At 49.0% G+C, this 27988-nt stretch overlaps 1 protein-coding gene across 8 annotated transcripts in view; it reads right to left on the reverse strand.

Moving 5' to 3' along the window:
* Positions 1-10426: 10426 nt before the first annotated feature.
* Positions 10427-27988, reverse strand: part of TIPARP (TCDD inducible poly(ADP-ribose) polymerase) — a 31501-nt gene continuing 13939 nt past the window's right edge. For all 8 annotated transcript variants that reach the window (XM_071752844.1, XM_071752852.1, XM_071752846.1 and 5 more), the window contains 4 exons: positions 16737-16905; positions 15197-15378; positions 11639-11914; positions 10427-11191 (listed from right to left, as the gene is read on the reverse strand). In XM_071752844.1, coding sequence (XP_071608945.1) covers positions 10744-11191; positions 11639-11914; positions 15197-15378; positions 16737-16905 — 1075 coding nt within the window. In that variant the 3' untranslated portion in view covers positions 10427-10743. The remainder of the gene's footprint in view (positions 11192-11638; positions 11915-15196; positions 15379-16736; positions 16906-27988) is intronic.

Below are 27988 nucleotides of genomic sequence, written 5' to 3' on the forward strand. Positions count from 1 at the left end.
ACTCAGCAGGGCAGGGAGGTGTGCGAGGTGCCCCTGACCACCATCCTGCCCACACCAGGAGGGTTTTTGGACAGCTTTTCCAGCTCCAGCACAGCAAACCCAGCAAGGCTGAGCTCAGCTTTTCCTCCAGCTGGATTTGTGGCTCAGGGAATGCCAAGGGAAGATCCTAACTCAATGCCCAGGGTGTAGCTGGAAGGCAGAGAGCCAGAGACTGCACATCCCTGTGGGCTGAGCACTCGGGGTAAACCAGGATGATTCCTCCTGCTCCTCCCTGCTGCCCCTTTCCATCACCTGCAGCTCCTCAGCCCTGGGATGCTGCAGCAGAACGAGTGAGGAAAGCTCCAACATCTCTGCAGCTCCTGGGCCTCCATCAGCCCCAGGGCTCTGCTTGGCAGGTAACTGGAACCAGCAGCACACGGGGCTCCTGCCCCCACTCTGCTTTAACTCAGAGCTGAGCCCAGAGCTCCCGGCACCTCTGCCCAGCTCTGCCCAGCTGAGCTGATCCCTCTGAGCTGAGTCCTCTCAGCCCCTGCCTGCCCCAGCTGCATCTTGGGGATGCTCCAGAGAAGAGCCAGGAGGATGCTCAGAGGGCTGGAGCACCTGGCATGTGAGGAAAGGCTGAGAAACCTGGGTTTGTCCTGCCTGGAGAAGAAAAGGCTCAGGGGAGACCTTCTGACCATGTTCCTGTATTTATAGGGGGCTATGGAGCAGATGGAGACTCCCTATGGACAAGGGGAATGGGCACAAGGTGCTCCTGAGGAGACTCCCATGGGACACAAGAGGAAAAAATTTCCCCATGAGGACCCTGGGATGGTTTCCCAGGGGAAAGGGTGGATTCCCCCACTCTGGAAAGTTTGAAGTCCCAGCTGGGGGTGCTGAGACAACTCAGATCAACAATAATATGAGAAGGGCTGGAGCAGATGGGCCTTGAGCTCCCTTCCCACCTGAGGTTCTGGGATTCTGAGGCATCCTGAGGGAAGTGCCAGAGCCCTCCTGGGTGGGAGCCAGGCAGAGCAGTGCTGGATGCCACGTGTGCCAGTCCCTGAATGTCAAAGGGCCTGGGGCTGCCAGGTTTGTTTATTTTCGGGGTGGCAGTGCCCAAGGTGTGGGCATTGCCTTTCACAGCTCTTAAAAATAGAAGGTAAGAAAGTTGCCTCACCTCATCCCTGCCACGTAGCCCTTCCTGGCTGGAGGAGGGGAACAGGCAGAGCAGCAACAGGACATAGAATGGGCTGGGTTGGAAGGAAGCTCAGAGCTCATCAAGTCCAACCCTTGCTCCACTCCCCCCGTGGTTCCCAGCCCATGGCACTGAGTGCCACATCCAGGCTCTTTTGAAATAGCTCCAGGGATGGAGAATCCACCCCTTCCCTGGGCAGCCCATTCCAATGCCTGATCACCCTCTCCAGAAAGAAATTCTTTCTCATGGCCAACCTAAACCTCCCCTGGCACAACTTGAGCCCTCTTGTGCCCTCTTGTCTTGCTGAGAGTTGCCTGGGAAAAGAGCCCAACCCCCCCCTGGCTCCAACCTCCTTTCAGGGAGTTGGAGAGAGTGATGAGGTCTCCCCTGAGCCTCCTCTTCTCCAGCCTCAACACCCCCAGCTCCCTCAGCCTCTCCTCATAGGATCTGTGCTCCAGTCCCTTCCCCAGCCCAGTTGCCTCCTTTGGACCTGCTCCAGCACCTCAATCTCCTTCCTGAGCTGAGGGGCCCAGAACTGGACACAGGACTCAAGCTGTGGCCTCCCCAGGGCTGAGCACAGGGGCAGAATCCCTTCCCTGGACCTGCTGGCCACGCTGTTCGTGAGCCAGCCCAGGATGCCATTGGCCTTCTTGGCCACCTGGGCACACTGCTGGCTCCTCTTCAGCTTCCTGGCAATCCAGACTCCAAGGGGTTTGCCTTGGACATGGGGGGTTTGGGAAGCAGCTCTGGAGAGGAGCAGCATGACAAGGTATTACCCAGAGCATCCTTCCCTGACCCAGATTCCCCCTCCCCACAGCACAGAGGGGCAGAGCTGGGAGAGCAGCCAGACCTCAGCCTTCAGGTGGTTTCACCCTGCTTGCTCACAGCCTCCTTGCCTTGTGACCACAGGATGGGGGGGGCTGGAAGGGACCTCAAAAAATCATTTTGGGCAGGAAGAGAGAACCCTGAGGAGATGCTAAAGGCACCACTAAACACACAAGAGCCATCCTTTCGTGTTTTAAGGGATTAAACCCCTGTGGAACAACCCTTCTGCCACTGCTTCTTGGTAGGGATCACAAAATACTCCCTTCCCTGTCTTTTTTTTTTTGTTTTTCCCCCCAATCTGGTGTTTCCCAGCTGCGTGCAGGCATCCTCAGTGAATCAGAGGCAACCCCAGCCCTTGCCTCCTGTCCTGTTCCATGGCATAAATCAGGAGCCAGGAAACCCCCAGGGCTGATCTGGAGTGTCAGGGCTGCAAGGGGGGGTTAAAACAAATGCAGATTTCTGAAAGAGGGCCCATTTTTTGGCACCAGAGGTGGATTTCCTGGCTGGGTGCTAATGCCAAAGTGCAGATTCTAGGTTAGCAAAGGGAAATCCCAGCAATTCATGGCACAGCATTAAAACACAGGAGTCTAAAATTAGCATGAAAGGCTTGGACTGGAAAAAACAAACAAACAAAAAAACAAACACAAAAAAACCCAAACAACAATAAAAATTGAAAGGAAAACCTCAGCTTTTTTTTGTTTGCTTGCTTGCTTTTTTGAAAGCAGGAATCTCCCCCTTCTCCAGCTCTGCTTCCTCCAGAGGTGCAGCTGGAGGTGAGGGGGTGCCCAGGGTGAGGAGTCTGGGGAAAAACCGTGGCAGTTTAGGGATGTGAAACCCAGGCTGCTTGGCCTCCAGATTCCAGCTTTTTATTGAGGTGGCTCTGTGGGGGGCACCCAGCTCCTCACACAGAAACATCCCAGAGGGCAAACGGTGAATTTAGGATTGAGAAAATATTCCACAGAGATATTTTTGAAGATGACGAGGAGGAGGGAAGGAGGAGGCAGGAAAGAGGAGGGAAGGAAAGAGGAGGGAAGGAAAGAGGAGGGAAGGAAAGAGGAGGGAAGGAAAGAGGAGGGAAGGAAAGAGGAGGGAAGGAAAGAGGAGGGAAGGAAAGAGGAGGGAAGGAAAGAGGAGGGAAGGAAAGAGGAGGGAAGGAAAGAGGAGGGAAGGAAAGAGGAGGGAAGGAAAGAGGAGGGAAGGAAAGAGGAGGGAAGGAAAGAGGAGGGAAGGAAAGAGGAGGGAAGGAAAGAGGAGGGAAGGAAAGAGGAGGGAAGGAAAGAGGAGGGAAGGAAAGAGGAGGGAAGGAAAGAGGAGGGAAGGAAAGAGGAGGGAAGGAAAGAGGAGGGAAGGAAAGAGGAGGGAAGGAAAGAGGAGGGAAGGAAAGAGGAAAGAGCTATCTAGATAGTCCTGAGACTTCCTAAACCTTAAAGAATTCCCAGTCTCTGTGTGCTCATTTCTTTTAATTTTCCCTGGGATCCTGACACTATCCCACCTTGGCACCCACTGGATTCACACCCTGGCTGTCTGACCAGCAAATAATTTGGTTTGTTCTGCTCCAGCCCCTCATCCCAGGGGGCTTTATGGTGAGAAAGGGATGAGAAACAGCTCCGGGGCTGGACCTGCCTTCCTCTTCCAGTTACATCCCCTCAAATCCATGGGAAGAAGGAGGAGAAACAGGAGAATCCTCCCCTGTGCAGGGCCCTCCAAATACCTCTGGGACAGCACAGATGAAAACACATCTGATGCTGTCCCCCCATAGTGTGGGAACAACCAAGCATCCCCAGGCCAGGGAAATGATGTCAGGGGCTGCAGGATTCTCCCAGTTGCCTTAAATACCCCCTGAATTAACAAGCTGAGGTTTTCTGGGGGCCAGGGGATGGCTGGGACAGGCAGCACTGTCCCAGGAGATGAGCAACCCTTGGAGCATCCTTGTCCCAGGGAGATCCTTTGGGCATTCTGCTCTGCACGAGGCCTCTTTGCAATGTGCCCCCCTCTTTGGCACCTTGGGAAAGCAAAGTTAATGAGAATTTCTAGTGGTTTTCCCTTGGAAAGGGAGTTTCTCAGGGAATTACACTGTCTGAGTGGAAGAGGTCAGGAGCAGGCAGTGGGATATTTATTCAGCTGGCTGATCAGGTTGCTGTCGTGTAGCTTTTCCAGAGGTCCCACCAAGTCATTCTCAGACCTGACTCATTACAGCTCATTAAGTAAGCACTTGGGCCTGGCAGGATCCAGGGTTGCTTTGCCATAATTTTTTAGCATCCATAAAAATTTAGCAACTCGGAATGAAACCCCCACTCACAGAGCTAATGAGCCCCCCCCAGGCCTGGTCTCAGGGTGTACACACAGCTCCCATTAATGTTAATTGGCCTTACAGAGGCCCAGCAGAGGGAAAATGCACCCTAGAAGGCAGAGGAAAGCTCTGGTTATTTGTCAGCCAGGTAATGATCCCTGCCCTGCACCTGGGCATTTATTTAGCACCAGAGCTGGAGCTATTTTGGCTTCACCTCCCCCTCAAAAGCCAGGAGCTGCATTGCAGACCAGAAGACTGCCAAAGAAATTCAGTCCCATTATGGCTGTGCCACAGCAGCAAATGATTTAACACACAAAAGAAATATAAATAAATAGCCCCCAGCAGCCCCCCCTGCAGCAGGGGAGTGCTCAGCACCTGCTGGATTTGCAGCATGGATTTAAATACAGCCCTGCCCCAGACCTGCACAACCAATTAAAAATAAATAAATAAATGGATAAATCAGGAAAAAAACTATGATATGCTGGATACAAGATGCTGGGAGCCCCCTGGCACCCATTGCTCTGCCTGCAGGCTGAGAGAGGAGGGAGATGCAGAGCTGTCAGGAAGGTTTCTCCTGGATGTGGCACTTTCCCCCTCTGTCCCTGTCCCCTCCTGCCCCCAGCACAGCTCAGCTGGGCAATCTGCTGCTGCTGCTGCCCTCCTCATCCTCCCCAGCACCCCCGTGCTGAGCAAAGAGCATCCCCCTGCCTGCCCCAGCACTGCTGCCCTCAGCAGGGTGAGCACACAGCCCCAGGATGGGTTGGGATGGAAGGGACCTTAAATCTCCCCCAGTGCCCCCCCTGCCATGCCCAGGGACACCTCCCCCAGCCCAGGGGGCTCCAAGCCCCATCCAACCTTCAACACTGCCAGGGATGGGGCAGCCACAGCTTCTCTGGGAAACCCAGGGGCTCAGCACCCTCCCCCCAAAGGGTTTCATCCTAAGATCTCATCTCAGTCTCTCCTCTTCCAGTTTAAACCCATCCCCCTCATCCCATCCCTCCAGGCCCTTGTCCAAAGTCCCTCCCCAGCAGATTCCCCATCCCAGATTCTCCCTCCAGCAGATCCTGCCCATCCCATGGGTGGCTCAGGGATGTGCCACCCCCTCAGGGGACAGGAGATCCCAGGGGAAAAGCAGCTTCTGGACACAGAGCCAGGTACCTGGGGCTCACCAAACCCAACATCAGCCCCTCACCTCCAGGCACCCTTCCCCCCCAGCTCCCTGGGTGCTGCCACAGGACCTGGCAGAGCTGCTGCCCCCAGCCTGCACGCTCCAGAAAGCCACCCAAGCTGCCCAAGCATCACTCTGGGACAGAACAAGACCTCCCCAAGGCTTCTAAAGGTTTCACAACCCCTGCCAGGAAACCAAACCTCCTCCTGCAAGAGGAAGAAATCTCCTCCTCCTCCTCCTCCTCCCAGCTGAGCAGCCCGGGGAGGTGAAGCAGAGTTCATCCCATGCCTCACTGCACCTTGGGCTGTCTCAGCATTTTCAGGCTTCAGCTGGAGATCTGAGGTGATGAAAACCCAGCAGCAAAGCTCTGGTAGGGGCAGGAGGTCAACTGATGCTAGGAAGCAGCCAGCAAGCTGGGCCAGGCCCAGGTTGTGCTTTTAGTGCAATATTCCTCAGGTGCCTGGCATGCTGCTGGCAGGAACTGCTCCTTGGCAAGCAGTCTGGTGGCCTCCAGGCCGTGGTAAAACAATGGAGACTCCTCTGAACACTCCTGCAGCTTTTCTGAGAGCTGCTTCAGGTGCTGAATGCTCTGGGAAAGGTGGAGGCAGGAGGGGGAAGCACCTGAAAGGGCCCCATCAGCAGGAGAGCTCTGACCTCAGCAGATCCCAGCTGGAGATTGTCTGGAGGAGGTGTCAGCCCCAGCCCCACATCCCAGGGAAAATTCCAGGCGTTCTGCAAACCTGGACTTCATGGGAAATGAGCAGGAATCTGAGGCCGTGCTGGTGTTTACTGCAGAGCTTCCCGAGCCTGTCCTTGTGCAGCCTGGACTTGTGCACACCAGGACTGCTGGGGGGGAGTTTGCACCCAAACCTCTCCTGGTGGGCAGCTGGGGGAAGGAATTCCTGCACAAAACGTGGTGGCTCAGGACTTTTCTGAAGGAGATCCTGGCTCCCACACATCTGCACATGGTTTGTCCTGGCACGCAGCACAATAAAAGCCTGCAGGCCTGAAACATCATTGCACGGGGACATCAGGCTTTTTTATCTTTACTTTTTTCTCCCCTGAAGGGAAGGACATCAAATGCCTCCCAGTCCTCAGCATCAGCCAGCCCTAGCCAGGGACTGGAGTCACAGGTGGCTCTGCCAGCACTTGGGGCTGAGTTCTGCTACAAACTGAGCATCCAGGAGGGCAGGACAGGCCCCTGATGAGGACACTGGTTTAGAAATGATAGAATGGTTTGGCTTGGAAGGGACCTTAAAGCTCATCCAATTCCAAGCCCCCTGCATGGGCAGGGACACCTCCCCCAGCCCAGGCTGCTCCAAGCCCCATCCAACCTTCTGAAATGGAGTTTGATCTCTCACACTGGCCAAAAATTACATAAAGTTCATGTAAGAAGATATTGACACTCTTCTGGACCTCTGTTTTCCACCTTCCAGAGCAGACTTGCTGCACCTTGGGGTTTGAGGGGGTTGTGGTTGGAGATCTGCTGCATGTACCCCAGGCAGAAACAGCTGAAGAGATGCACAGAGCAAACCCCCAGTGTGAAAAAAAGGAATGCACGATGGACAAACCAAACAGGAGCTGGGGCAGAAGAGGCTGGGAGCAAAGGGCTGCTCTGCTCTGCCCTGGGAGGGCTGGGTGCTGGATCAGCCCCAGCACTGCTGCAAGGGGTAAACAGGACCCAGCCCTTTCCTGCACCCATTTCCCCTGCTAGAGCAAAACCAAAACCAAAGCACCTGCAGCAACACCACAGAACTCTCTGGACTTGTGCAGTGCCCCTGCCCTGAGCCTTTTGTGCTGAGCAGGGAGGAATAAACTGAATAAACTGAACCAAACCTGCTCACCCTGAGCCAGGCGTTTGGTTCTGCTCCCAGCAGGGATGCTGCTGGTTCCCAGGAGGTTTTTTTGCAGAACAAAACCAAAACCACTGACAAACCACCCAGTGTTTCTCTGAAAAGTCATTTCCAGTTTCACTCCATGGAAAAAACATCAGCAGAAGCCACTGCAACCCTTTCCATTTCCCCTTGCAGCCTTCCAGAGAAGGCAGGGACAGGGAAGTCCCAGGGGCTGTGCCTGGGGTGTGTTTCTGGGGGGCTTGAGATGCACCCCAGCACCTCCCACTGGAGACGTGGAGGGGAGGATGCCCACGGGGGGCTGGGGAAGCAGCAGAAGAAATGTGTGGCTGCTCTTGGAAAAATTCCAGCCTCAACTTTTATCCCTCTGTGTGGGTTCAGAGGATCAGTGAGGGGTGAGAGGGAAATGATGATAAACCCAGAGGCACCCAAACTTTGGTCTGTCTGCCTTTAGCCAGAGGAGCAAGGAGGATCCTGCTGGGAGCAGCCTGGCAGCATGACAGCCCATCCCATCCCATCCCATCCCATCCCATCCCATCCCATCCCATCCCATCCCATCCCATCCCATCCCACATGGAGCCTTGCTGCTGGCAGGAAGGGGAGCAGCCAGACCCCCAAAGCCAACCCCAGCTCTGCTGGGTGCTTCCCCAAACACAAAGCTGTGCCCCCAGCTCCTGCCCCAGGGTGTTCTGCAGGGCAGTGAGGAGGGGACAGGGAGCATCTCCCCCTCCATTCTCCTGGGAAGGGATCTACAGGCAGCTCCTGCAGGTTTCTCAGAGCTCTGGGAACACAGCAGAGCCCAGAAGGCCCCTCCTGGCACACAGCATCATCACTGCCACCCCCACACCACCCGCAGCACCTGTCCTCACCTGCCATTTCCATCCTGACACAGCCAGATCTTTATCACCAGTACCCAATTTCACCCGCTCTGACCCTCCAGTTCATGCCAAGTGGCACCCCCAGAGCAGGGCAGGATGACACCAGGACCTGCTGGTGCCAGGCAAAGCCCCCAGCCCCTGGGGGGGGGACACAGGACATGGGCAGGGACCAAGTTCAACAACAACAACCACCACCAGTCACACAAAATTGTGACCATTCCCTCCCTGCACCCAGCCAGGATCCCAACCCAACCTCCAGGGGAAGGGGAAATGGGGTCCTGAGCCCTCCCTGCAGGACCACGCCAAGTGCTGAGGAGCTGCTCCCATGGTTTGTACACTCAGAAGGGGTTGGCAGGGAAACCGTGTAAATATTGTCAGGGTGTTGGCACCACCGAGCCCTGCAGCCCTTCCAAGGTGCTCAGGAAGAAAGTCTGGAGAGGGGAAGGGTCAGGAGAACCACCCCAGAACAGCACCGGGCTGGGGGAACAGCCCTCAGGCACAGGAAACAGCTCCATGGCAACCAACAGGGAAGAAATACAACCAAAGGAATACAACCAAAGGAATACAACCAAAGGAATACAACCAAAGAGCTTCCCCCTGGCCAGCCTGAGAGGAGAGGGACCAGCCCACACCCAGCCCCAGGCTCTGCAGCCCCCCACATTTCTCCTCCCTCAGCCATGCTCCCACCTCCCCCTCACATCAGTCACAAGAACATCATCACCCTCACCCAAATCTTTGTCTCTTCAGCTAAATGGGAAGTCCCATTTCTGAAGTCACATCATAGAACCCTGGCACCAGACACTGTGATGGGGAAGGGACCTTAAAGCCCCCCCAGTGCCACCCCTGCCATGGGCAGGGACCCCTCCCACAGCCCAGGGGGCTCCAAGCCCCATCCAACCTTGGACACTGCCAGGGATGGGGCAGCCACAGCTTCTGGGGTACCCAGGGGCTCAGCACCCTCACCCCAAAAAACATCTTCCTAACATCTCCTCCTCCCTCTGCCCACACTGAGGGAAGCAGCTCTGCACACAAGGACTTCCACCATCCCCCCAGGTCCAAGGCCACCCCCAGCCCAGCCCCAGGAGAGCTGCTGGGGGGCAGGGAGCCTGGGTACCCCCAAAAGGCAGGGCAGAAGGTTTGGGAGGTTTTAACAGGAGACAAACTCAGCTCGACCTCATCACCAGCCCCCTTACCTTTCTGAAGCCATCCCTACAGCCTGGAGCAGCTCCCTCCCCTACCCCCCCAGATTTAATCCCTCCCCTGTGCTGCCCAGAGCCTCAGAAGGGATTTGGGAGCTAACTGGGAGCAGCTGCTTGGATCTTCCCCTTCCTCTCACCTGCAGGAGGTGAGGAGGCAGCTGGCAGGACAGCCCCAAGCAGGGGTGATGGGTGAGCAGGAAATGATTCTCCCCCCTGGCAAAACCCCTCTTAATTAGGTGCCCATCTTCATTAGGTGCAGAGACAAAGGGGAGAGGCAGGAGGTGAACACAAACCTCAGGCTCAGCTGCAGGGCCCTCCCCTCCCCACCCCACTCCTGGAGATCAGGGTGCTGGAGCTTTTCTGCTGAGACACCCAGCACAGGGAGAGGACCCTGGAGAGCACAGAGCCCCTCTGAGCCTGCCTGAACCCAGGGACCAAAGCTCCATCCTGCTGGACCACAACCTGCCTGGGACAAAACCTCCTGAGATTTTGGTGGAGTGAGGCCTGGAGCCAGTCAGGAGAGGATGGCCCAGTGGCCACGGATCAACCAGTTTTAAATCAATTTAATATCAAGCCTCCTAAAGGGCTTTCAACCCCCCCTGGACTCTGTGCTGTACTAACCCCATCCTGAGGCTCCTCAGGGCTGCTTCTGGAGTCAGAGGAGCAGCAGAGTGAGAAGGGGCCTCTAGGCATCTGTTACAATCCGAGTTATTATTTTATATTTTGATTGTGAGGAAAATTCAGAAGGGGCCTCTAGGGATCCTCTAAGTCCATCTGTCCCACTCCAGCAGGAAAATGAAAATGTTGTATTTACTTGTGTGGTCCTGCTTAACAACCCAGCCCAGGAGCAGGGTGTCAGCTTTGTAATTGCTTCCAAAATACAGGAATTAATAACAGGGGCTGGGGGGGATCTCTTATTTAATACACTTGGGGTGAAAATTACCTGGTTCTGGTTATTAAAAATAGCCATTCAGACTGAGACCAGGGCATACACATTTTTTTAGCCCTTCTAAACATGCACAGGACACAACTGGAATTGTATCCGTACCCATTTTTAAACATGAATGTTTACTAACATAAATAAACAGTGTTTTATAACAAAAGGCACAGATTTTCAACTATAAACAATGGAAAAATATTTACAAATTTGCACAGACATAATCAAAGAGCAAGTGCACAATTGGTCAATTCAGATCTTCTTTCCTCTATGCTGAGATTTAGTTCCTTCCAAGCAAGTCAGTTCACCAGCAATGTCCAAATTCTTTTTTATTTTATTCCATTTCCCCCACAAAAGCTGCTAGCAATGCCAGGTAAGCGAGCTCATCCAAACCAAGAATTTAGCAGCACGAGTTTTCAGATGGAGACGGTGTTGCTGAGCTCTTCGTACTGGATAATGAAGTATGGGTAGCTCTGATCATCATTAAAAATGACAAAAATCTGAGGCTCAAAATAATTGTCCACGCAGGAGTCGTAGAGGTCGCTGGTAACGCTGCCGGGGTTGACAGGAGGAGGTCTCCTCATGGTGTGGTTGCCCACTGTGTACCTTCCTGTCAGGACTTTGGCCAGGAACATGTAATGAACTCCTCTGGGTGACCTTTTGGAAAAGTTGTGGGAATAGCTGGCTTTCCTGGCAAAGTAACTGCCCTGGCCAAACATGGTGGCGTGCTTCCCGCAGACCCGCGGGTCGAAGTTGTGTTTGCAGATCCCATCCACCACGTCCTGGGAGGTCCCGTGGAACAAGTGCCTTTCATTCATTATCCTGTCAAGCCCTGACATTTTTTTGGACATGTATTCCTTTTTCCTGGAATAGAGACAAACAAACAAACAAACAAACAAACAAAAAGAAAAAAAAAAAAAAAAGTGGAGGTGAGCATTCGCTGCAGGTCTGTGAGGAAAAGTAGAGCTGTGAGAGGAGACAGGAAAATGTTTCTGTATGGGCAGCAGGGTGGGTCTTCCACTTTCTAGTAGAGTTTTTGTGTGAAATAAGTATTTCTTGAGCTGATGGGAGATGAAGTACTGCTGAAGGTGCTCACTGGACCTATTGGACTCTATGAAGCTTCAGCCCAGCATGCGTGAAACTTCTTATGTCAGGGTAAGAGCTATTTCAGATAAAGCTTTCTTTTCTTCAGAAAACCTGGAGTTTAGGTATTCTGCTTAATGAGCAGTGTCTACTTGGCAGCCCAAATGAAATAAATGTTTTAAGGTATTTTCCCACTCCTGTAACAGAACAGTATTTGCATGGCCTTACCTTTTGTACTTCTCCCAAAGAAACTGATTCTGCACCCGCAGAATTTTCAAAATTTTATATTTGGTCTCTGGCACAGTCTTGTGGAACAGGTTATAAATGGTTCTGTAGCTTTTGTCTTCCTTCAGAACAGGCACTTGGATGAAGTCCTGAGATGGATCCATATTAATCCAGGTTTCAGGATAGAAGTTTGGAGAGGTGAGAGCAGTGGGAGATAAGCCACGTGAGGAAGGCAGCTCAGCAGGCAGGGATGGTGCTGGGGAGCTGCCACCCAAGGTCCTGGTTTGGGGAAGGAGAAAAACATTGTTTTTTAAACACTCACCAGCACCAGAGCTTCAAACCACATTTATTTCCTCACCAGTGCATCTTGAGCAATTGCTGCCCTTTGGTTCTGTTACAATTCACAGCTCTTTAAAGCTGGGGTTTTTTTGAACATGATCAGCCCAGCTATTTCTGCTATTTCAGTGACACCTCCCCCCATGCAAACCTGGGACAAAGCTTTGGATTTCAGGGGTGCTGCTCCACATCAGGAACCTTCCCTGCTCAGTGGTGTTTAAAAGCCTCCTGTGGTCATTATGCACAATCTGGGGAGGGGGGGTTATGAACTACAGACAGCAGAATGCTACCAAGTACAATCAGTTTGGCTCCCAGCTACAACCAACTTCTGCTTTTAACACTTTGCAGAAGAGGAGATGCCATGCTTCCAGTCCCTTATTTTCATTATATTCAGTCTCTTATTTACATTTGCCCAGGCCAGATGTAGATTTGCATTTGCAGTTGCTTTATTTTCCTGGGACAGCCCAGCACCTCCTGCCCTGGGTGGGGAAGTGGGGAAGGAGAGGAGCTGCTGCCCAGAACAGCCCTGGCAAGAAAGCAGCATCAGTACCCAAAAAAAGAAGAGCCACCAGTAAAATCCAGTGAAGGACACCAACTGTGGGGAGGCAAGACTTTGCTCTTCATAAATACTTGCACCTCTGTGGAGTTTTTCACACTCCTGAGGGTGCTAAATTTAGACAGAGTGTGGCATTTGTGGCTTATGCTCACTTGATCATAATCTGGCCAAGTGAGCCTTACTCAACAGAATAATCCTTCCTTAAGAGTTCTCCCTCTTATGTCAGGGAAAATACTCTGAACATGAGAAGCCTGCAGGGTCAGGCTCAGCACACTCCAAGTGCACAGCTCTGCAGCTCCTGCCAGACTCAACCCTGGCTCTGAACCCCACAGGTGACCTTAAATTAAACTTCACCAAATTAAAGTTTAATGCACATTAAAATTCATGACACTTCTTAGGTCAGTGTTCTGCTAACACCTCACTGCCAAGGCATGAGAGGAAAACCTGTTCTGCTTCAGAGGAAAGGGGAAGAGGAGATCCTTTGGGTGTTCACCTTGGTTTGACAGCATCCAAGGCCAAATCCTGCCTCCCTGCATCCAGACTCCTGGATTCCTCTGGCAGGAGTGACAGGCAGGCTCAATTCCCTGCTTGTGAGGTGCCCAGAGCAATCACAGAGCTGCTGCTGCTGGGCCCTCCTCATTAGCCTGCTCTTCCCAGCAGAGCCACCATCATTAGCTGGATAATACAAAATCTGCTGCTATCCCCATCTTACCTACACAAATGCCTTCCAGAATATTTCATGCCAATGACACATGAGCCTGAAAAAAGCCTGGGAGATTTTTTTTTGTGTGACCCAGAAATAATTTAACGTCATTTTTGGATTTGCAGGTTGAGCTTCTCAGGTCTAGGAAAAAAACTGTGTGTGTGGAGAAAGTCTATTTTTTAACTGATGTACTTGATTTGGAGCAGAGAGAGAGAGCAAGCTGTAAGAGCACCCACCCTGCAGAGCAGATATGCTCTTTCAAGAAGTGTTCACATGGCATTCACCTGCTGCTCAAAGCTAAAAAGAGACTTCACTTGATTTGCATGGATTTGACTCAACTCAAACTTCTCCTCTCTGTTCATTAATAGTTTAACAGAAACCCAGAAGATGGATTTTTCAGAGCAGGATGATTAAAATAGTAGTCTGCAATATTACAGTCTGCATTTATTTTATTTTTTTTTTTCTTCCTAAAGGCAACAGCTAAAAAAATACTATTGCAGAACCTCATTTGGTCACACTTGGACTGGAAGCCCAAGCATAAACTAACAGTAAATAAAGTATTAAGGAGTAAGATATAAAACACTTCAGAAATACTGCAATCTTTTGGTGTGCTTTGCTCACTGCTTCTGAGCAGTGTAAGTCATTTGTTAGCATTTATTACACATGGGAAGCCAGCAGGAAGTCAGCATTAGTTAACCACTATCACCATCTTCCCACAGTTTCTACTCAATAATTCTTTCCCAATTTTATAACAATTTTACAGGTAGGTGTGAAGGGAAGGAAATAAAAAAAGTCTCAGGTAGCACTGTGTGACCACCATAAATACTGCCTTCTTAAAGAGAGCACCCAGAAATATTTGAAGTACTCTTTTTGTTCCCTGCTAAGAATTTGTAGATTTTTAAGCAAGCATTTCAAGGGCTTTAGATAAAGAAAATAAGAATGATGTTTGTTTCAGAACAACAAACAGTTTACAGATTTGGTAGCTGGCATGAATAGTTACAGTCAAGCCCTCTTGAGTGTAGACCCCTCAAGGGTCCATTCAATTGCTTAATTTTAGCCTATCTCAAAATCATAGATTTAAACTGCAGTAAAACAGTCACTGGCAGCAAAACACCAGAATACCCAAAATCTTTATTTTTAGTACGACAAGAACCAAAATTGCTGTAACCAGAGAAGTCCACACTTGGTCATTTTACCCACATCCTCCCACTCTCTCTTTAAAAACTTTGGGGCTTCCTTCCTGTAAAACCATATCTAAATATGTTTCCAGGTGTTTTGAGGCTGTGCCCAAACCCAGGTTCCCCTGGCAGAGAGCTGTGGTAGCTAACCCAGCCCCCCCAGCTGTCAGGCAGGCTGAAGACTCCCACCCTCTCCTCACAGAACAGGGTGTTCCTCACTACTTAATTCTGACAACAAGATTTCCAGCTGTGCTGGTGAAATCACAGAAATGGCATTTTTATGGGTTGTAATCAAAAAATGACTACAGAGCAACACTTTGCTCACTCTGCCTTTGATGGGCAAGCGTGCTCCTCTCCCTCCCCAGTTGAGATGACAATAAAAGCAGGCTCTAACTGTGGTTGGAAATGATAATGTGGCTTTTCACACTCATTTTTATGGGACCTGGAGGTGACAGGCTGGCAGCCAGCACAGCTGGTGAGGTGCTGAAGGCAGGACAACATCTTGGCAAACTCCAAGTACATCTGTGCTTCTGATGTTCCGAGACCCACGAGGTACATGATAACCTTTAAGTAACAAGCAGAGCCCTGCAGTAAGGAGTTCCTCAAGATAAACATTATCTTGAGAAATAACAAGCAAGAGCTGCCAAAATGACTCAGATTTTTCAGTTATTTTTGTTATTTCTCCTGGTTTTCCTGCCCAGCGCTGCCCGTTTCCTTGCCACGTTTTAAGGAGCAGTTCTCAGAGGCAGAGGACAAATGCAACCTGTGCTTTTTCCTGGGATACCTACTGCAAAAAGGGCATCAGCACCACGCAGGAACGCAGGAGGGGCCTCCTCTTGATCTCTCTCCTGAAGCAGGAGTTTTGCTGGAAGCCATCCTTGATGTTCAGGATATACTGATTGTGCCAGGTAACGAACCGGACCTCCTTCAGCCCCCGGCAGCTGGCTTCTTCTATCAGCCTCACAACAGGCTGTTCCAAGGAAACAAACACAGAGGTGAGAAATTACATGGTCAAAAAGGGGTTTTTTTTTGCCAGAGACATTAATGAATCCCTCTCTGAATTCCCTCCCTCTCCCCTGCTCTGAGGCACAAGTACACTCAGACCACTAAGAAACATCCCCACCAAGGCTCTTGTATGGAATTGGTGCTGGTGCCTTCAGATTGTTCCATATCAGATGTTATTCCTAAGATCCAACCTAAAACTCCCCTGCCACAAATTATCTACTTTTTTCTCTTTGCTCTCTGAATGTGCAAAGCAGAACTCTGCTACAGACCAATCTTTATCAATATAACCTCATAATTTTGCTTTCTCTTCTGCACTAGAGGAACCCAGTTCTTCTTGCTTCTCCCCGTGGCTCAAACACCCTCAACTTCTTGTTATTTGTGGTGCTTCCTTCCTACCCAGTCCCTGCATATTTATTTTCTTTCACTTGCAAAGCTCCAAACTGTACTCAGTGCTGTGCCTCAAGCTTCCAGCCAGGCTCAGAAAGTCAGTGTGACTTTAGAGGCACAAAAGAGATGAACGTGACCTGGCTCACACTGGTGGGGGGACTTCTGCTGCTGCCAAAATTGTAAGACACTGATGGGGTTTTAATTCAAAATATTATATACAGCTCTGGTGAGCCAAAAATGAACTCTTAACTAGCACAGGTACTTCCAAGGCTTATTGGAGAGCTTCCTTAAATGAAGTATTCTGGGCTGGGCTTGGTTTGATCCAGCATAAAACTGTTTGACATTTGATTGGGATCTGTGTGTCCAGAATTGAGGTTGAAGAGTTGACATGGAAAACTGTGGCAGCTAAAGACCAAAGGTCACTGGTGGCACTGTGCATAAATCATCACTGAACCCATTTAACCCAGACAGACAGGAAAAGGTCCCTAAGGAGCAGGGTGGCAGCTGGGGGACCATGAGCTGGAGCAGTGGAAGACCCAGCAAGTCATGTCCTGCACTGTGGAATTTTTGGGGCTGGGTGAATAAATTTAAAGCTGCAAAGCTCAGTGGCAGCAGTAGTAAGGAGGCTGCAGAAAGCTGTCTTAAAACCAGATTTCAAGGGATTAGAAAGGACTTTCTTGGTACTGACACAGGTCAGTTTGGTCTGTCTGTGTGTCTCTGGTGTTCCCAGGGTAATTTGCAGCAGAGAAGAGTTCTCCTTTCATCACTTTTTCAGTTCAACACTGACCTTCTGGACTCTCTGCCCCCACAACAACTCCAAGCCACTTTCCCGAACGTTTGAGGAGGGAGCAGGCTCCAAACACAGAGTCTGTAGTATATATTGTACAGAGATCTGAGTTACAACCCAAAAGCAGGATTCTGGAGTGTGTTTATTACCTCAGAGTATTCTCTCCAGCCAAAGTGGTCCCTGCAGAAGTATTTCCAGACTGTGTAGTAGCTGGAGGTGGAGCTGGGGCAGGAAGGTGTGGACAGCCGCCTCATTTGGTCAAACTCAACAGTTTCATACAACTTCATAACATTCAAATCCACCCAAAACTCGTGTCCTCTGGAAAGAAAGAGAAAAAACCAGGAATTTTCACCTCTGGTAATCCATTAAGGCTAGGAAAGCAGACAGTCAGAACTACAGCTGGCACAGTCACAACCCAGCAGGCTTCCTACTCCAGTGGTGTTTACTCAGCATGCATGAATGGGACAAAAAGCAATATACAGCTCCTTGACATTTTGAGCATACTAAGTAAATACATCACAAAACTATTTGCTGAAAGCAGGCAGACACTATTCAAAAGGTTATCCTTGTGAAAGTTGGTGCTTCAGGGAAGAAAAGAAAATGTAAACGGCTCCAGATGAGGAGCATCTGCTGCCAACCCACCAGAGAGCTGGAGTAGCTTTCATCACATGCAGCAGAGGAGAAGTAGCACAATATGAAAGAAACATGAGTTCACATTTTTGCAGCCCACACTGAGGAATACTGGCTTTTTTCTGAGTGGCTGTATTGCTGCTACAAAACCCAGCTTGCTAATTTGTTTCTAGGGCTGTTCCATCGGTCAGTGTTCAGAGACAGGAAAGGAAGAAGCAGCTTCAAGTGAAGCACAGAGCAATCACTGCCTTATTAGCACCCAACAGCTGCAGAAACTCAGAGAAACTGAAATAAATGAGAGCAATACTCATTCCCTGCTAAAGGAACTTTTTTTGAGAACTGGAATGAACACACTCCTACAGAAATACTGCTTATATGATTATTTTTCTGCTTTTGAAATCTCTGTACCAGTTGTCAGCTTGCTGCAGTTCAGGAACAGCCACTGACCACTGGGTCAGTAACTGGAACAGCAGCAGCTGGAAATGCAGCTTCTCAGACCACATACAAATATTTCCTTTCCCTTCTTGACAGTAAACACATATCAAGCTGATACTTGAAATCTACAGCTCATTTTTAAAGCTTTGCCACATTCAGAGCAGCAACATAAAAGGCTGCCACATGAAGTGAGAGGTATCCTGCACATCTCCATCAGGTGAGGAACACAGCTTTGCTTGGGGAGCCAGCAAAACTCCTGCCAGTTTCACACTGGGACTGCTTGGGATGCTGCAGTTTTATTACTTCCACAGAAAACTACTGAAGAGTTCCCACTTCAAAGAAATGGTGATCAGCTGGAACGATCATCCCCCCCCAGGAGGCAGAGGGGCAAAGCTGGTACCAGCACCATTTAACCACATTTGGGCCTGGGAAGTGCTAGGCCCAGTTTAACACTTCAAATAAATTCAGATTGCTCTTTGTTTTCAGTAAACATTGCCAGAGACTTAAAAGGTGCAGAGCAGTCCCAAAACTCACATCAAATGTCCTCAAAACTCAGCTCCATGAGATACTTTTAAAATCCTTATCACACAGAGATCATTTTTTTTGCAGCTCCCCCCAGCACGCTCGGACCAAGCATGGGGTTTGTCCGACTCATTCTGGGGACCTTTCCTGCAGCTTCCTTCAAGAACCCACTACCCACCAGCAACTTCTCCCCAGCTCCCTGCCTGGGCTTCTCTGAGGAACAGGCACAGGGTAATGAAGAGGATCAGTTTCTGTCCAGACGATGCTATCACAGCAGATCTGCCCAAGTTTTCACAGCGTGTTCCCGACGTGCGTCAGCAGCCTCCTGAGCAGAGGGGGGAAGCAGCTCTCCTTCTCATCACCCCTGTCCTCCCAGCCCAGTGCATCCCACTGCCACCAGTTTGCCAGGGGAATGGTGGAGGACATTCCCAGCCCAAGGACTCCATCAGCAGACAGAACAAGAGACGAGTGGGACAGGGCAGAGGGGGGCAGGAGGAGAAGCAGCACCCGGCACAAGAAATGACCTGCAGGGAGGGTCTGAAAGTAAATGGGAGGGCTGAGAAAAACAAAAAAAAAACCAAAAAAAAAACCCAAAACCAACTTAAACACACTTTCCGGAGTGAAAAAAAGCCATGGATCACCCCACCTTCCTGGTATGTGGTCATTTTGTTCCATAACAACAAGCTGCAATCTGTTTTATTTGAAAACAATGTGTGAAAGCATGAGGAAATCATCCCCTGCAGTACCAAGCTGTGCTATTACTGATGGTCCTCACAGGCACCACCAGAAGCATGGTTTTTTCAGGTGGATTTCTTCAGGATTATATTTTCAATGCTGCTTTAGGGACACTTGCTTTTTCTTGTTAAAACTTAAGTCTTAACAGTTCTGAGTGTCAGTGCCTAATAAAACTGTAATTTTTGAGAAAAGTGAGTTTAGTGGTTGGGATTGTTGGTGTCACCCTTCTGGGGGGAGGAGAGGGACTCACTGAGCAGGGGTTCCCTTGCACCTCCTAATCCCAGCACTGAATGAAGACCCCCAAATGCTGTGCTGCATTATGGTGTGAAACAAATCCCTAAAAAGACATTTCCCAGTGCAAACCCTCAGAATCCCAGCATTCCTTCTCACTTGGAGCTCTCCTCAAGCCAAATGCCTTTACACAGTTCCCTGTACTCCAAAGACCTCCAAGAAAGTGCCAAGAAATGGACCTTTTCTTGTTAAGCAAGTCAGGTGAAATGAAATGTGGTAAAACCCAGAGAATTACTTAATTTTATTATCACTTTGCATGCTGCATGTGTTGTAGTGAAAACTGATAATGTTTGCAGGAAGTACAATGAATCTGAAAATCCACATGCACTCTCAAGACCATAAAGATCATGCACCAGCAGAGTGAACTCTCCTGAGAGGAACCACGTGCTGCTCAGCATCCTAAAAGGGTAAGAAACTGTGAAACTTTGAAGAGGAGAAAGCAAACTGCCCAGGTTTGGATGTGGCTGCTTCTAGCACTGCTGCACCACCCCCCAGACTGCACAGCCAGCTCCAGGCAAACAAAACTCGGGTAACTTTCCTTCCCCTAAACAAACAGAATCTGTGCACAGCTGAGAGTGCATCTGTGGATCTCCTGAGATTGCGTTTGAGATAAGGCTGAGAGGCAGTGACAGCTTCCAGGCAGAGCAGCCTCTCTGGAAGCCAGGCCTGTGCCTGCAAAACCTGTGGAGAAACATGCCAAATGACTTCTCAGCCCTGAAAAATGTAATGATTGTCTGCTGCTTGGGATGGCTTGCATTTTTGTAGCTCCCTCTTTCTGCTTCTGCTTTGTCAGCCTCCTCTGTAAGCACACTGAGGTGGCCACTGCTCACAGAGTGCTTTGGGCTGGAAGGGACCCTAAAGTTCACCCAGTTCCACCCCCCTGCCATGCACAGGGACCCTTCCCACAGCCCAGGCTGCTCCAAGCCCCATCCAGCCTGGGCTGAGGCACTGCCAGGGAGGGGGTGTCCACAACCTCCCTTATTAAGGGGAAAAACACAACAAAAGTCTTAAATAAAGGCATATTATGGATACTGTGTAGAAAAGCACAGCTCTCTCCAATTGTTTCTCCAAGAGAAACAAAGTCAAGGCGTTTTCTTGCTATGGCATCCTCCACCCATTCCCCTCAGCTGTGACCAAGCAGAAGCTCAGCAGATTCAGGATGTAACAGCAGAATTTTCCTGAAGCTCAAACTTTGGTTAAATTGGGTTACTTTTCAAATTACTAAGTCTCTAGAATGTTACTCCCCATTAATTTCACTGGGAAAAAAGTGGCCAAAATACCTAAGTCCCCTGAAGTCCACACAATTATTTTATCCCTGAGTACTTTGACTAGAAACACTTAAACTACACATTTTCTACCTAGCAAAAAACCTCTTTGGAATATCACTGCATTACCAACTTTTTCAAGTTCCAGCATTTAAGCTTCGAAATCCTAAAACCAGATCTAGCCAGGTTGTTTGACACTCACCCTTTGGCTGAAGCCTTTCCTCTGTATATTAGAAAGCCAGCTTACATAAAGCAGAGCCAGGAAGGGGGAAAAAAAAAAAAAAAACCAAACCTAAAAAATGAGCTGTGATCCCAGCAAGCCATTGCGTGATTGCATTCCTGGCTTCAGCCTGAAGACAGCAGTGATGAAAGCAAACCCGACAAGTGTACCTCTCAGCTTCCCTGGGGCCTGAGCACGGGGGAAAAGACAGCACCCCCACCCCTCCAGAACAATGAGAACGTGAGATGCTGCTCGAGATGTTCCCCAGCATCACATCACTGCCTCTCCCCACCCCGCAGTGCCTGCCTGCTTGTGGGCACTGTGTCCTCTGGGACTCCCTGTGGCTTATGGGCAACGCAGAGGAGGAAAAGCCAAAAAAAAAAAAAAAAAAAAATCAAGAATCAAGGACCCGGTGGGCCTGCTTTGTGCCCTGCAGGGAGCCGGAGGGACCAGAGCTGCCATCCCAGGCAGGTGATGCACAGGTAACTGCACCCCTGGGACAGGCTCACGTGGCAACCAAACCCCGGGTACCACGGTGACAGCAACAGCAAAACAAACACACACACAAACACAACCTGCAATTAAAATCCTTTCTGCTGTGTCGGGGTGAGACAGACCCAACCCAACACTTCCTCTCAAGCTCCGTGTGTGGGGTCTGTGGCTCTTTGCCCTTTTCTGGGGCAGTTTTGTAGCTAACTCAATTAAACATTCAGAAAAAAGATCTTCTGTTAGTCATGGGCTTTGAGGTCTCCACCTGGAAATACCAGTCTGGAGAAGAGGGGGAAGGAGCTGGGGAAGGTTACAGTTTGTCAGCTGCTTGGGAGAGCAGGAAATGTATTCAAATACCTTGGTGGGGCAAAGTGCTGCTCCCACTGCCTCTGCATCAGTCAGCAGCAACAGTCTCCAGCACAGCTTGGAACCAGCCAGGAAAACAACACTGCCTTTTTCTACAGAAAAATGCACTAAACCTCTCTGCAAACACCACAAAACTTTCTATCCCCACAGAAGCAAGATTACCATCCCCATTTTTCCTGGGAAAGACAGCTGCAGGAAGAGACTAAAGCAGCTTCTCCAAAGAATCTGCTAGGAGATGGGAAGAGGAATTTCTTAAAAATTTCTCTTCAGCCACTAACCAAATAAAGGTCTCACTATACAAAAATAAATCCCTTCCATGGAATTATTTGTTCTGAACGAACAAGCACACTGAACTCTCAAGAACACAGCACACACAACCCCAAATTTGGTGGAGTACAACAGCCTGGTTCAAAATAAGACTCCACGAGGGTTCTCAATAGCAGAACCTGGTTCTCTGGTTGTATTTTCTCCAGCTATAAGAAATAACACGAAGACAAAATCTCTTGAGGACACTGATCTGAGGAGCTACCAGTCCTAGCAAGAATGTAGCTGACTAAAATAAGGCTGCTTGGGCTCACTCTTCCTTGCATTCTTCTGAAGAGCTTCAAACGTGTGAATCTCCTGTGCTCTTTCCACCCAGCAGGACAAATGTTGGTTAAATGTTGAAACTACAAATGCATGACTTGGAGAAATATTTTGTAAGGGCTATGAACAGGCATGTGGTTTCAAACTCTTCTCCTAAGTTCAGTTACGTGTCATGAGTCTTACCGCAAACTGGGTTCATTAAAAAAAAAAAAAAAAAAGAAACCCGGTGATCAACAAAGGTCTGTGCAGGAAATGAAACCCTGTTCCCATCAGAACAGCTGTGCTACAAAGCACGACTGAGAGGCAAACACCCCTCGATGGTGAAACTGTTGATTTTCTCTCTCTGACTAAGCCAGTTCCTCTCTGCAACAGCAACAACCTGAATGCCTCGGGGGAAGAGAGCTTGAAAGATGCAAACAGGTATGAAAAGCTTTTGTACTCCAGGTTAAAAGATTAGTCAAATCCAACACAGCACCTGTAGGTCTAACTCAGGCATTTATACTTTTTAGTGACCCAAAATTATCAGGATTTCATAGTATTTGAAGCAAATTGTTTGAAGCTGCAGGCTCTGGTCCAGCTTTGGGTCAGGGACCAAGTGTTTAAGCTCCACTGTACAAAACCAAACTTCATTTACAGTACATGCTCTTGGCATGAGCTTTCTTCTTAAGCAAGGCTGATGAAATAGAAACAGCAACACAACACAACAGCAGCCAAAATTTGCTCCAGTGGAAACCAGGAGCCATTCCATTGGAAGTCCCAGCAAGGACTCAGGTAACACTCCTGAGGGGACACTCTTGAGTTCTTAAAATCTGTAGCAATGAGGACATCAAACACATTCAGATGTTCCAAAGATTAGTGCATGTACCATACTTCAGAGTTTTTAGGATTCTATCCACTCTCAGGACTTACAATAAATACCAAAACTGCATCCATTTCACCAGTGCTTTCCATCAGATGTTCATACACTCACCAGTGATCACCAGTTCTGCCTCACATCACACCCTCCACACACAGCTTCCCCAAAAAGGACTCCTCCATCCATGTGACTGCAAGTGTCAAATTTTGCTGTTACTGCTCAGTTCAAGTCCCTGCTGATTTCACAAACACAAGCACCAACCAGGAAGGAATTTCATGACCACAGCTCTTGCTAAGTAAATAACTGTAACAGACTCTTTCTGTCCCTCATCCTTCCCAAAAGGGACAGGCAGACAATGCCACAGGGCTGTGCCTGCTGGATCACCTGGAAGCAGCTCTTCTGTTGCACCAGTCAGAAATCTTTGTTTCAGGAAGGGCTGTTTTATTACCCCAAGTACACAGGGAACAGACTGACCTCAACCTGAAGCCAGGTGACAGCTGTTTCCAAAACTGCAATCTGTTTATTGGTGTGAAAGAAGAAAAGGGATCTCTGAGTGACTGCTGGTTCCTAGGGCAGCTCCACAGAACACTTCCAGCTTCCCTAGGTTTGTATAGCTGGGAGCCAATTAGCTTTATTTCATATGTAAATGACACCATAAAGTGGAGCAAACAGGAATTCATTGAAACGTGCTATTATCAAGCAGGAGGCAAACACTTCTAAAATCACTTCACATGCTTTTCATGGAGTCTGTCTCACATTCCTTCTAGCAAAGGACTAAAAGAAGTTCAAACCCACTCAGCTGTGTGTACATTGAAGAAACAGCAGGCACCAAACCAGCAGGCACAGTGCATTTCAGCTGTCTCCTCATCTCCAGCGTTATCAATAACACATGAGTTATCTCCCAGGCTGTGGCAGCTGTGCAGATCAGAAAGACAACTTCCTAAATTTAACTGTTCCACTGGCCAGACGACACGCAGAGGCCTCTGAATGACTGAGATGCTTCCACCCTGCATTTTAAGACCATGCAAGCATATTCTAACAGCATCAGGGAAAGGAGTTAACCCACGGCTGCAAGAACCAAGCAGAACCACTTTCCTTGAGATTTATTTTTGTCCTGGCCTTTCCTTCCCAGGTGCCTGCACACAGGCACAGATAACTCACTGAGGAACACACAGTTCCTCCTCTGACTTCATCCAAGAGCCACACACGCACACTGAGTAATTAGTCAACTGCTCCCAGGCAGAATATGTACCACTGAAGACCCACCTGCTTTTTCCCTGCTTCATTTTGCCCTCTCTCTCCTAGCTAGAAGGAGCCATTTCATAAGACTTGCAGAAATTACAGTAAGTAAAAAATACATAATAAAAAAAGAAGAAAAATCAAAGTAACTCTGAGAAGGTGCTGTTCCACTTGAGATGGGACACTCCAGGGCACACATAGTTGAACAGACACTGAAGTTCCTGTGGCACACAGGGATGTCTCTCCACCAAGAGAAGGTGTGGAATTTTCAGCCAGAGAAGGGGAAACTGGTGGGTCAGGAACTGCAGAGTCGTTTTAGGCAAATCCTCGTGTCATCAGCAGTGAGGTTGCTTATTTTGCAAAGCAATGTATGCATGACGGGACAGGTGCCTGTGTGGGGAAAACCTCCTCAGTTCAGCAGCCAAGTATTTCCCCTGCCTGAAGAGCATCTTAAAATATCCCAGCTCGGGTTCTCTCATGCTGAAAAGCAGTACTTGGCACTGTCCCCTCAAATACTGCAAGCTGGACCTTCTCCAGGGCCCCTCCTCACATACATGAAGCAAACCGAGTGCTTCAAAGTGTTTTAACCTGCTCAAGTGCATATTTGCCCATTTATTTGGCTCGAAATACTTGCTGAACTTAAAGCAAAAATATAAACAGCTGATGACAAAATTGTTTATTCAGTTTGAGGCCAAACTGCAATAAGTACCTGAGGCAGAGGTATCACAAAGAAGTAACTAAGCAAGGTTTACCACTTCTCCTGCTTTGGGATCACGTTCCCTTAGGTGAGAGACAACAACTGAACGTCGACTTCACATTACTCATCCCGACAACACCGAGATGAAGAAAGACTTTATATAAATAGCTACTTGAAGAACATCATATTTTCATTTAGAGCTCATTCTCTAATTGAGCCAAGAGCCCAACACTGTTGAACAGCCCAGCCTCCTTGGAGCAGCACACAATGGCAGCACTATGCAGGCAGGCTGTAATGATTACTTACATTTTAAGCAGGGTTCATATGGCATCAAAGGGGCATAAACAACTACCACCCACTGGTTGTCAGGCTGGCGTCTGCACTGCCTTTCTTGGCCAGGCAAACTGCTGAACAGCCATTTCCTTGTTGTATGCAATCTGCAGAGATAGGCCTGCAAAGCCAGTCTGACCACAGGAGATTAATAGCTTTAGCCAAATAATGCGGTAACCGTGTGGGTGATGAGCTGCCCCAGCATGTCTGAGAGCCTCTCGGCGAGGCTCAGCACGCTGCTCTCTGCGTCTTGTTGCCAAGAGACACCAGAGAGGAACAGAAGGGAAGGCAGCTTACACTCACTGACCACCAGGGAACTCCGTGGAGAGCCAGGCCGAGCCCAAGCAGTCCCCAGCACAAAGGTTTAGCAGGTTCTCCTGATTCCAGAAGGGCGCTGAGCAAGAAGGGACTGGTGACAACAGACAGCAAAACATTTACCCCCTCTTGCTTCAAAAGGGGTTTCAAAACCATGCTAAGCCTAAGTTATATTGTAGAAGAGACATGATGTTCTTCAGCCTTAAGGAAAGAAGGCTCTGGGGAGGCCTAATAGTGGCCTCCCAATCCCTGGAGGGGGCCTACAGGGAAGCTGAGGAGGGACTTTCTACAAGGGCTTGTAATGAGAGGACAAGGGGCACTGGTTTTAAACTGGAAGAGGGGAGAATTTGGCTAGAGATTAGGAGGAAATTCCTTAGTGGGAGGGTGGTGAGGCATTGGAACAGTTTGCCCAGGGAATCTGTGGAAGCTCCATCCCTGGAAGCATTCAAGGCAAGGTTGGATGGGGCTTAGAACAACTTGATCTACTGGGAGGTGGTCCTGCCCCTGGCAGAGGGGTTGGAACTGGTTGATTTTTAAGGTCCCTTCCAACTCTAACCATTCTATGATTCTATGCAAAAAAAAGCTCTAGTCTTAAAAATTAGGTTCTGATTGACCATTACCCACAAACATGAAGCTTTACCAAGGGATGAAATCCATGCAGGAGTTACAGAACTTGCCAATATGTCATTCCATGGTCAGAGGACATTAAAAATTGACAACCTTGCACTAGGGCATGAATCTTCAGCACTGGCTGAAACACAGGTCTTCACGACACCATTTAAGAGAAAGAAGAAGAACACAGGCTGTAGAATTATCAGCTCAGTGTGGAATGCAGCTAGAAAACACTGCAATTTAAAGTAATTTTAGCCTCAGCGGACTAGTTTTACCCACAGAAAACAGCTACCCTCACAGGGTAGGCAGTTGGACTTGGTGAGAGGAAGCCTATTTTGCATGCAGAGACCCTGCCTGTCCTTGGAGAGCAGCCCCAGGCTGAGCTCTGGCCCCACACACCTGGGTTTCCTGTGCTCACACTGCTGCTGCCCTCCTTCACCCTCCCAGAACACCACCACGTGTCTGGCAAAGCACCCCAGAAGTTTCCTCCCGAGCGGTTCAGACAGACAGAAACTCTGTGTACCAGGAGACCAAAATACTCACCAGACTGGAAACCTGCAAACTAAGTGTAAAGGCAGCCGAGGCCACTCAGCCAATTTGCAGGCTGGAGATGACTAAGCAATTACAGAGCATTGTTTCTTTCAAAAATTAACCATTCTGAACTCCAGAACACCGAGATGGGCTGTGGAGTGAGGGAGCCGGTGACACAGGCTGCAGAAAGGAAACTCTGGGCTCATTTGCACAGAGCTCACATGTCAACTGCTTGCTTACTTGTTCTCTTATTTCTGTACCTGCTGCTTTCTTTTCAGAGATCAAACACTTGGAGAAAATGGAAGTTCCTCTGTTGTAAAATACAGCAAATTCTATCCGCCACGCAGTTAGAAGGGGCTTTTTGTTTTTGAAACAGACTATTCTATAAAATATAATTATTCCTTATTACATAGAATTCTTATTTCCTACTGCACTTTCATTTGCAGTGTTGGGTAACTCTTCTGGTATTGCCTTCTGCAAAAAGGATGAATCCCTGGGCTGACAAAGCCTGAGTTTCAGTGCCCAACCCACCACCCAGTGAGGTGAAAATGAAGGTTCACGCTGACTCGAAGCACTTAGATTGGGTCTCTGGCACCTGATGAGAAATCTCAGCTTATTAAATGAAAATTAAAACACTGAAGGAGAAGGGCTGTACTTCTGCAGGAAGAGGAAGGGAGAAGAAGCAGTGGGAGTGAGTTCACAAGGACTCAGATGGCAAAAGCAGTTTGAAGTTTTTACTACACCACCACAGCAGTGTTGCTTTGAACTGTGATGTTGCACCAGGCTCACAGGTTAAGGCAGGAGAGATAAGAGAAATCTGCATTGCATCCTTACTACAGAAAGAAAAAAAAAAGAAAAAAAAAAGGGGGGGGGGGAGCAGGCTACACCCTGCATGGACAAGAACACAAGGATGATATTGATCTGCTGGACTTGCAAACATCAGCACTCAGCACTACTATTCAAAATGGAACCTGCATCATAAAAGTTGATAACCAGGGAGATAACCAGGGAAACTTAGAAGCTGTTTTCTAACACTACTTTGTAAAGAGAAAACAATAACTTCTTTAACATTTTTATGTGACAACAGAAACAGATGATCACCAAAAGTGAAATCAGCCAAACCTCCCCCATAAATTAGCAACCCAACAGAGCACCCATCTGATTTTAATTGCTTTGAATGCAGTCATGAAAACTGGGTTTGGAGGGCAGTCTACCTGGATTACAGTGACAGAAAGCAACTGCTCTATCCTTCCTGTTTCTGACACTTCAAAGGCTCATTTGTG

The sequence above is a fragment of the Heliangelus exortis genome, chromosome 9, assembly GCF_036169615.1.
Source record: "Heliangelus exortis chromosome 9, bHelExo1.hap1, whole genome shotgun sequence".
Taxonomy (NCBI): Eukaryota; Metazoa; Chordata; class Aves; order Apodiformes; family Trochilidae; genus Heliangelus; species Heliangelus exortis.